The sequence below is a fragment of the Oncorhynchus mykiss genome, unplaced genomic scaffold (genome assembly GCF_013265735.2).
Source record: "Oncorhynchus mykiss isolate Arlee unplaced genomic scaffold, USDA_OmykA_1.1 un_scaffold_739, whole genome shotgun sequence".
In the NCBI taxonomy this organism is placed as follows: Eukaryota; Metazoa; Chordata; class Actinopteri; order Salmoniformes; family Salmonidae; genus Oncorhynchus; species Oncorhynchus mykiss.
Genome location: NW_023494186.1, coordinates 41999 through 52456, shown reverse-complemented (window position 1 = coordinate 52456; position 10458 = coordinate 41999). Strand labels below are relative to the sequence as shown.

The following is a 10458-nucleotide window of genomic DNA, read 5'->3' as shown; positions in this document are numbered from 1 at the left end:
AGACGGAGTGAATCAGGCCTTCATGGTCAAATTGCTGCAAAGAAACCACTACTAAGGACACTTATAAGAAGAAGAGACTTGCTTGGACCAAGAAACACGAGCAATGGACATGGTGGAAATCTGTCCTTTGGTCAAATTTGAGATTTTTGGTTCCAACCGCTGTGTCCCTGTGAGACGCAGAGTAGGTGAACAGATGACCTCTGCATGTGTGGTACCCACTGTGATGCATGGAGGAGGAGGTGTGATGGTGTGGGCCCTTTTTCTGGTGGTTTGCGCTTAGTGGGACTATCATTTGTTTTTCAACAGGACAATGACTCAACACACCTCCAGGCTGTGTAAGGGCTATTTGACCAAGAAGGAGAGTGATGGAGTGCTGCATCAGATGACCTGGCCTCCACAATCACACGACTCAACTCAATTGAGATGGTTTGGGATGAGTTGGACCGCTGAGTGAAGGAAAAGCAGCCAGCAAGTGCTCAGCATATGTGGGAACTCCTTCAAGACTGTTGGAAAAGCATTCCAGGTGAAGCTGTTTGAGAGAATGCCAAGAGTGTGCAAAGCTGTCATCAAGGCAAAGGGTGGCTACTTTGTATTTTGATTTTTTTAACACTTTTTTGATTAGTACACACGATTCCATGTGTTATTTCATAGTTTGATTGTCTTCACTATTATTCTACAACGTAGAAAATAGTACAATAAAGACAAACCCTTGAATGAGTAGGTGTGTCCAAACTTTTGGCTCGTACTGTATATTATTTTTTATCACACTTGAAAAGACAAACTCTGAACAGATGTAGAATATGACCAGTGGAAAGTAGCAGTCGATAAGCAAATGTTAAATAATGTTCTTCTGTATCTGGACCTATACTTTTCTCCCTACAGATCCTATATTCATATCAGTAATATCTCCTTCTCCAGGTGATTTCCCCATCCATGAACTATGCCAAAGTTTCAGGGGCAGCATTCGACACAGTGCAGGCCGACACCCAGATAGTACCAGCCACGGTGGCAGAGGTGATCATGACTCTGTTCCTGACGATGGTGGTGTGTATGGGGGCCGTGAATGGACGCACGCGCAGCCTGTTGGCCCCTCTCTGCATCGGGCTGACCGTGACCGCAGACATCCTGGCTGGGTGAGGACCCATGGGGTAGAAGGTGTGGTGTAAGAGCGGTGGGTGGGGTGGTCGTGGAGTGGATTGATGTAAGGTGTTGGGTAAGGATAGGATGGGAGGAGGGCTGGAAAGGTTTGAGAAATTAGCCTGGAGAAAGACTGTACTGTACATTCTGCAGAACAACTTTTTAGATACAAACAAATCAAATCAAATGTTATTAGTCACATCCGCCGAAAACACCAGTGAACCTTACACCTTACACCTTACACCTTACAGTGAAATGCTTACTTACGAGCCCCTAACCAACAATGAAGTTTTAAAAAATTATAAGAATAAGAGATAAAAGTAACAAGCAATTAAAGAGCAGCAGTAAAATAACAATAGCGGGACTATATACAGGGGTATACCGATACAGAGTCAGTGTGCGGGGCACCGGTTAGTTGAGGTAATATGTACATGTAAGTAGAGTTATTAAAGTGACTATGCATAGATGACAACAGAGAATAGCAGTGGTGTAAAGAGGGGGGGGCACTGCAAATAGTCTGGGTAGCCATTTAACTAGATGTTCAGGAGTCTTATGGCTTGAGGGTAAAAGCTGTTTAGAAGCCTCTTGGAACAAGAACAAGAGCGCACAAGCCGTGCGGTAGCAGAGAGAACAGTCTATGACTAGATGACTAGGGTGGCTAGAGTCTTTGACCATTTTTAGGGCCTTCCTCTGACACCGCCTGGTATAGAGGTCCTGGATGGCAGGAAGCTTGATCCCAGTGATGTACTGGATGTTCGCACTACCCTCTGTAGTGTCGGAGGCCGAGCAGTTGCCATACCAGGCAGTGATGCAACAAGTCAGGATGCTCTCGATGGTGCAGCTGTAGAACCTTTTGCGGATCTGAGGACCCATGACAAATCTTTTCAGTCTACTAAGGGGGAATAGGTTTTGTTGTGACCTCTTCACGACTGTCTTGGTGTGCTTGGACCATGTTAGTTTGTTGGTGAAATGGACACCAAGGAACTTGAAGCTCTCAACCTGCTCCACTGCAGCCCCGTCGATGAGAGTGGGGGCGTGCTCGGTCCTCCTTTTCCTGTTGTCCACAATCATCTCCTTTGTCTTGATGTTTGATGTAATGGCCTACCTTTGTACAGTATAGTTAACTACTACTGAGATAAATACCTGTACACTACCAATAAACACAATGTACACCACAATACACTGCTTACTGTGTACCGTAAGACACCACATGCTCTATCATTCATTCATGCATCGCTTTTATATCACGTCCTCTACAGGGGAGCAGTGTCTGGGGCATGTATGAACCCAGCTCGTGCCTTTGGCCCGGCCGTGGTGGCCGACTACTGGAGCTATCACTGGATCTACTGGGTGGGACCCATGTCTGGAGCCCTGCTAACCGCCAGCTTCATACGGTACTGTACAGCTCTGATCTTCTGGGGCCTGGATACCTGGTTGTTTACATCATTGTCCTGTTTGGTTTTAATCAGAAACAGACTGGAGCCCAAGCTACTATTGAAACACTTTGGTTGGGAAAGCAATCTTAATCTTTGTCCTTGAAATGACCATTAATACTAAAATAATGACCCAACTGGAGCTCCATAGATTAGAATGGAATATATTTATTATAGAATGGAATTTGCCTCCACTAGCTGCAGGTGTGGGATTAGAAGCCTTGTCTGCCCATACATTCTGGCAAATCAGCAAGAGAATCTACCACCTCCATATCGGTATGTTGTCTTGTGCGATAAAGCACTGTATCGTAACATGGCTGTTAGACAGGGCTGTTTGTCCTCAACCTGATAAACATGAACTGTCCCTCTAAAATCAATGGCTAGCTATGGGATGGAAAGTTACTCCTACAATGGGTGCTTTTATACAATTCTTAAGTCTGGGAGAGTCATTAACCTAGTTTTAACAATGTGTGGATTTAACACCTTTTTATCTTGATTTTCCTTGTTAAAGTCTTGTGTTGTCTAAGACATATTTTGGGGAATTATTTAGATTTATGTTAAAAATAACTAAAGAAACAATGTGTGGAAGCAACAACTTGTCGAGTGATGTTACATTCAACAATTCTGTACTATTTTGATGGTGTGTTTTTTCTATTTTCAGACTACTGCTTGGGGATGAGAAAACCAGAGTTATCTTGATGTGATACAGATGTAGGTTTCCAGTTCAAGTCCATAAAAAAGTCAATTTCCAAAATCCACATAAATTCTAACAGTATTTTTGTGTTACTATTTCCATGTCTCTTAGTTTAAAATAATCTTACCAATGTCACTTTACTCTATACTGGTATATAGATGATCTATTGTCCATAAATGCAATCTATTTTATTCAATGCCATTTGTAAAAACACATTTTGTACATTAAATATTGCATTGTATATTTTTTTTTATGATTGATCCCTTTTGACATAGTAGAAGTGACTTCTGGCCCGTAGTCTGTGTTTTATACCGCCACCTTTTGGTTATGTGGTGAACTACAGCCTTGCATTGGTCTGACTCTCACTGTACTGTGATAGAAACTTTCATATGCATCATGCCTTTTCACTGATTATCTGCACACAGACATCCAAAACTAGCCACATTAGATAACATTGAATTTGACACTGTAATTGCTATCTTGACTGAAAGTCTCAGCCATAGAAATATAATTACTAGGAAGGACATAGCCCCTCAGACAACCGGTCCTCCCATTATGGACTCATTGACTTGAACGGGGACCTCTCTTCTAGTAATTATATTTCTATGGCAGACACTCATTGGAGACAGTAGTATGTGAACGTTCAAAAAATGTTGCAGTGAAGATTCAAGAAATGAAGTATAAATGTGTACAGCAGAGGAGTGTCCATTTATTGATTTGTATGTTGGAAATATAGAAGATACTGTTTCTTTCATACGCAATTAATACAAATGAATTATTAAATGAATTCATGAATTCCATTAGTGCCCCCTCAAGAATAAGTACATACTGTACATGATGCCTGTATGCACAGTAACAGTCTGATTTTGCCACATTCTACACATTTACAATGTCAATTTATCATTTACAATGTCAATGTATTTATCCCCTGTTATTTGCTGATGAATGTGTCTACCATTTAGGACAAATAATAAGATATTACACTAAAGTGTAAAAAGCCAGTTTCATGTTTTACTGGATTGTCTTTTACTCCCTTCAGAGAATAACAGGAGCAGACTTTGCACAGGAGCAGAGACTTTGTCAAACTGTCTAGTTTTAATGCTTTATCTTATCTAGCTGGGACTGGCTAACATCAATGATCTATGCATGATTAATACAAACAGGTTACCAAGATTAAACTTTTTGTTTGGCCTGGAAATCTAGAACATTATGTCTAGTAGTAGGCTGCTGTATTAACAAACTAACAAAACATTTAGTTGATTTAAATAGTAAAAACATATCATAGTCATATATGCTCTACCCTGAAAATGTTGTTTTCAAATCAGTGCCAACAAAATATCTGTCTGCTGGACATTTACTATACTTTTAAACTGTGAACTGGTTGTCTGTTGTACTGTGTTCACTAGAGTAAACTGACTTGGATTAATCATAACATGGATATCAGTGTCAAAGAGTCCATCGTTGGTCAATGGAGCAATTCAATTTTATGCTCTCTCTCTCGCTCTCTTTCTCTCTCTCCACTCTCTATCTCACCCTTTCGTTCTTTGAACTTACCAAAGTTCAAGTGATTAGCATCGCAGGTAGATATTTGGACACACACCTGCGGACATTATCGCCAGTGCTGCACTGTATCTCTATATACAAAGACTCCTCTCTCTCATCTATTTTCCCTCCAAACTCCTCCATTCTCTCTCTCCTCTATTCTCACTCTATCTCTCCAAACCCCTTTCCACTATGACAGAAGGGACAATGGAACTGGGTGACATGGGGACATCCCTGATGGCATCAGACTCTAAGAAAGCACCGGTCCAGCCTCCCAACAAGTTTGAGCGCCTGGTCCAGCCGTGTCTGGCTGAGCTGGTGGGGACCATGTTCTTTGTGTTCATCGGCTGTGTGTCGGTCATAGAGAACGTGGAGGCAGCAGGGAGGCTGCAGCCAGCTCTGGTCCATGGTCTGGCTGTGGCAGTCATGGTGGCGTGCATGGCAGAGATCAGGTCTGTGTGTTTATATACAGTGTATTGATACACTGTCTCACTGTACTGTGTTGTTTTGGATAAGTGTCTGTAAAGTGTCTCATTTTACATCATCAGTGTTGTACTTTGGTCTCCTTTTGAGATTAACGTTAGTCATTTGTTTTCAATAGAGCATTTATATTTTGCATGAACAGTATGTTGTGTGCTTTAATGTGAGTGGAATGAATGTATTTGAGTGTAATGTATGCCCAGTATTCCATTATATTTGCAATGTTCGATATTGCTACAATTTTGGGGTCAAAATACTGAACACACACGGAGTGGAAACCCATAAGTCCCGTATTCTTTTTGTGGTGATTGTGTGTTTCTTGGTCATGTGCAGAGTTCAAAAACAGTCTTTCACAGATAAAGGTAACACACCTAAGGTTGTAAAACCATTCTCATTCCAGTGAGTGCCATTCAACTTATAAACAGTGGCCATTATGGTGTAATGTGTTATGATTTCACAGATGGACCTGACACATACATATCCCAAGTTTATAAAGCAACTGTGACCCCATTCATATTGTTATACCTAATAATTGAGTGAACATATTAACAATGTCTAATCAATATCTAAAGCCAATCTCCTTTAACTGATACAAAGGTGAAAGTGTGAAGGTGAGTAATGTTAAACTGTGAAATATACTGTGTAAAACCCAACCCTCCTGGGCTATCTGACCATTCTTCTGCTATTTCTCTCTGACCTCCACAGCGGCTCCCATTTTAACCCACCGTTTACCATTGCTATCTACCTGTGTGGAGGCATGAAGCTGAATATGGTGGGGCCCTACCTCATCAGTCAGCTCATAGGGGGTGTGCTAGGTGCTTCCATGTCAAAGGTGAGGGTTAAACCTGATATCAGTGGTCATTCAATGCACATCTATGACTAACAGTATCTGTGGAGGTAGAATTTTGTCTTGCACCTTGAAATGATTTGAAATGCAGAAAAAAAATATCAGTTGGATTAAATCAAATCAAAACTATAAAATGAATATTCACAACTACAGTGATTAGATATGCAGACAACTGTCATTACCCCAGTTTAGCTCGTCAGACAATGCATTGGGTTTTGTAGTAATATAATGACATCACTGCCAGTAAATGAACCTGAATCCATTGTTCCTCAGCTGATGACCACAACAGAGAACTACTCCAAGGCCCAGGGGGCAGCCTTTGCCCTGCTGCAATCACAAGATCAGCTGTGGGGGGCTCTGTTTGGGGAGATAGCCATGACCTGCCTGGTCACCATGGTGGTGCTGCTGGGGGCGGTCAACGCCAAGAGTAGCAGCCCCATGGTTCCCTTCATGGTGGGCTGTACTGTCATCATCAACATCCTGGCTGGGTGAGATACTGAGAGGGCCTAGAGTGGAATTTATCACTTGTACTGTAACTAGGCCCAACGTCTTTCCTGGCTACTTGACCTGGTCAGTTCCTGCTTTAGGGTTATTAGGGCCTAGAGGTTTTCCTGGCTACCTGGTCAGTTCTTGCTATAGGGTTATTAGGGCCTAGAGGTTTTCCTGGCTACCTGGTCAGTTCCTGCTATAGGGTTATTAGGGCCTAGAGGTTTTCTGGCTACCGGTCAGTTCTTGCTATAGGGTTATTAGGGCCTAGAGGTTTTCCTGGCTACCTGGTCAGTTCTTGCTATAGGGTTATTAGGGCCTAGAGGTTTTCCTGGCTACCTGGTCAGTTCTTGCTATAGGGTTATTCGGGCCTAGAGGTTTTCCTGGCTACCTGGTCAGTTCTTGCTATAGGGTTATTAGGGCCTAGAGGTTTTCCTGGCTACCTGGTCAGTTCTTGCTATAGGGTTATTAGGGCCTATAGTTTTCCTGGCTACCTGGTCAGTTCTTGCTATAGGGTTATTAGGGCCTAGAGGTTTTCCTGGCTACCTGGTCAGTTCTTGTTATAGGGTTATTAGGGCCTAGAGTTTTCCTGGCTACCTGGTCAGTTCTTGCTATTGGGTTATTAGGGCCTAGAGGTTTTCCTGGCTACCTGGTCAGTTCTTGCTATAGGTTATTAGGCCTAGAGGTTTTCCTGGCTACCTGGTCAGTTCTTGCTATAGGGTTATTCAGGCCTAGAGGTTTTCCTGGCTACCTGGTCAGTTCTTGCTATAGGGTTATTAGGGCCTAGAGGTTTTCCTGGCTACCTGGTCAGTTCTTGCTATAGGGTTATTAGGGCCTATAGGTTTTCCTGGCTACCTGGTCAGTTCTTGTTATAGGTTATTAGGGCCTAGAGGTTTTCCTGGCTACCTGGTCAGTTCTTGCTATTGGGTTATTAGGGCCTAGAGGTTTTCCTGGCTACCTGGTCAGTTCTTGCTATAGGGTTATTAGGGCCTAGAGGTTTTCCTGGCTACCTGGTCAGTTCTTGCTATAGGGTTATTCAGGCCTAGAGGTTTTCCTGGCTACCTGGTCAGTTCTTGCTATAGGGTTATTAGGGCCTAGAGGTTTTCCTGCTACCTGGTCAGTTCTTGCTATAGGGTTATTCAGGCCTAGAGGTTTTCCTGGCTACCTGGTCAGTTCTTGCTATAGGGTTACTAGGGCCTAGAGGTTTTCCTGGGCCTCGTACAAGTAATTCTCCAAAAATAATTTGTTCTCTTAATAATTAGCCTGGATAGATAAGGTTTGGAAAAAGTTTGTTTGAAGGTTTGTTTATTAACTATTTATAAACCACTATTATATCATTTGTTACCCATTGAATAGAGTTTGTTATAAATTATTTACATGGATATAACATGCATTATTATACACTGTTTAAACAAATGATCTACTGATTTATGAAATGTTAACTAATAATGAACAAAGAAATAATGGAAGATAAACAAACGTTCAAGTAGAGTTGTCATCAACGATTACATCCACAACTGAAGATATGGAACAGCCATTGCTAAAATGTGCATTATTGTGACATAAAGATTAGATAAACATCTTAGATAGGTAGTAGATAACACGCTCATTACATTGCAATTATGACCTTCTGGGCATTTCTAAGTAACATATTTACTGTTCCCACACGACACCATGATCATGGCAAAACATAAATACTTGTTATCTCAACATTTAGTTTCATAGCATCATGGGTAGAGATACAGCACATGTTTGTTTTGATGGACATGATTCTGCTGCATACCTGGAGATAATCATCTTTAATACTATCATAGTTCTGAAACTCTTTGTCATTATTATTTCTTCAGTGGAGATGTGTCTGGAACCTGTCTGAACCCGGCCAGAGCCCTGGGTCCTGCTATAGTGGCCAACTACTGGACCTACCACTGGGTTTACTGGGTAGGACCCATCACTGGTGGACTGGTGGCTGCTGCACTGGTTAGGTGAGGATAGACTACACACAGAGATCCTACTAAATGACTTCTAATATATAATTATATGAGGCTACGTTCCAGACAGAATAGTCTGGTTTAGCAGCTATACTGTAAGAATGTGTTTGAGATTGTACAGGATGATGCACGGAGAAACTGAAGTACTCGCACACCATTTCACTGTATGTGTTTTCTCATGTTCCTCAACGTGTAGTCTTATTATTACTGATGTGAAAGCGAGCATACTGAATGAAGATCTATAATGTCACAATAAAGCATCATCTTCAGAACCTCTTATGCTATCTGTTTTTTTCAGACTACTGCTTGGAGACCGGAGACACGTATTCTCATGAAGTAATACCACATGTCGAGTTGACAGGTCTGAGATTACCATTGTTGTTACATACAGTTGTTACAGTACCAGTCAAAAGTTTGGACACACCTACTCATTCAAGGGTTTGTCTTTATTTTTTACTATTTTCTACTTTGTAGAATAATAGTGAAGACATCTAAACTATGAAATAACACATATGGAATCATGTCGTAGCCAAAAAAGTGTTAAACAAATCAAAATATATTTTAGATTTTAGATTCTTCAAAATAGCCACCCTTTCCACACTCTTGGTATTCTCCCAACCAGCTTCACCTGGAATGCTTTTCCCACATATGCAGAGCACTTGTTGGCTGTTTTTCCTTCACTCTGCGTGAAAAAACAAATTATAGTCCTACTAAGCACAAACCAGATGGGATGGCGAATGTGCAGAATGCTGTGGTAGCCATGCTGGTTAAGTGTGCCTTGAATCTAAATAAATCATTGACTGTCACCAGCAAAGCCCCTCACACCATCACACTCCTCCATTATTTACGGTGAGACATGCAGAGATCATTCACATGTGTAGATCTACAAAAATCATTGACAGTGTCACCAGCAAAGCACCCTCATCATCACACCTCCTCCATTATTTACAGCACCAACATGCATCATTCATTCATCTGTCACAAAGACATAGCACAATTTCTCAAATTCATTGGATCAACCAAAGGACAAATTCAACCAGTCTTAGTCCATTACTCGTGTTTCTTGGCCCAAGCAAGTTTCTTCTTATTATGGTGTCCTTTAGTAGTGGTTTATTTACAGACATTTGACCATGAAGGCCTGATTCACACAGTCTCCTCTGAACAGTTGATGTTGAGATGTCTGTTACTTGAACTCTGTGAAGCATTTATTTGGGCTGCAATCTGAGGCTGGTAACTCTAATGAATTTATCCTCTGCAGCAGAGGTAACTCTGGGTCTTCCTTTCCTGTAGCGGTCCTCATGAGAGCCAGTTTCATCTTAGCACTTGATGGTTTTTTCATCCTGCACTTGAAGAAACTTTCATAGTTCTTGAAATTTCCGGATTGACTGACCTTCATGTCTTAAAGTAATGATAGACAGTCCTTTCTCTTTGCTTATTTGAGCTGTTCTTGCCATAATATGGACTTGGTCTTTTACCAAATAGGGCTATCTTCTGTATACCAACCCTATCATGTCACAACACAACTGATTGGCTCAAACGCATTAAGAAGGAAAGAAATTCCACAAATGAATGTTTAACAAGGCACACCTGTTAATTGAAATGCATTCCAGGTGACTACCTCATGAAGCTGGTTTAGAGAATGCCAAGAGTGTGCAAAGCTGTCATCAAGGCAAACGGTGGCTACTTTGAAAAATCTCAAATATAAATATATTTTGATTTGTTTAACACGTTTTTGGTTACTACATGATTCCATATGTGTTATTACATAGTGTTTATGTCTTCACTATTATTATACAACGTAGAAAATAGTACAAATAAAGAGAAATTCTTAAATGAGTAGGTGTGTCTAAA

The 10458-nt window shown here is 41.3% G+C and overlaps 1 protein-coding gene and 1 pseudogene across 2 annotated transcripts; both read left to right on the top strand.

Annotated features, from left to right (window-relative positions):
- Positions 1–816: 816 nt before the first annotated feature.
- On the top strand, positions 817–3380 carry LOC118962123 (aquaporin-8-like). The gene is made up of 3 exons (XM_036974608.1): positions 817–1133; positions 2397–2531; positions 3232–3380. Exons 1-3 carry the CDS (start codon positions 934–936, stop codon positions 3272–3274), a joined length of 378 nt encoding a protein of 125 aa, XP_036830503.1. The 5' UTR covers positions 817–933; the 3' UTR covers positions 3275–3380.
- A 1435-nt stretch (positions 3381–4815) lies between these two features.
- LOC110486824 lies at positions 4816–9127 on the top strand (annotated as a pseudogene). The gene is made up of 5 exons (XR_005049553.1): positions 4816–5258; positions 5992–6118; positions 6407–6621; positions 8467–8601; positions 8906–9127. The product of XR_005049553.1 is annotated as an aquaporin-8-like (transcript).
- Positions 9128–10458: the final 1331 nt, after the last annotated feature.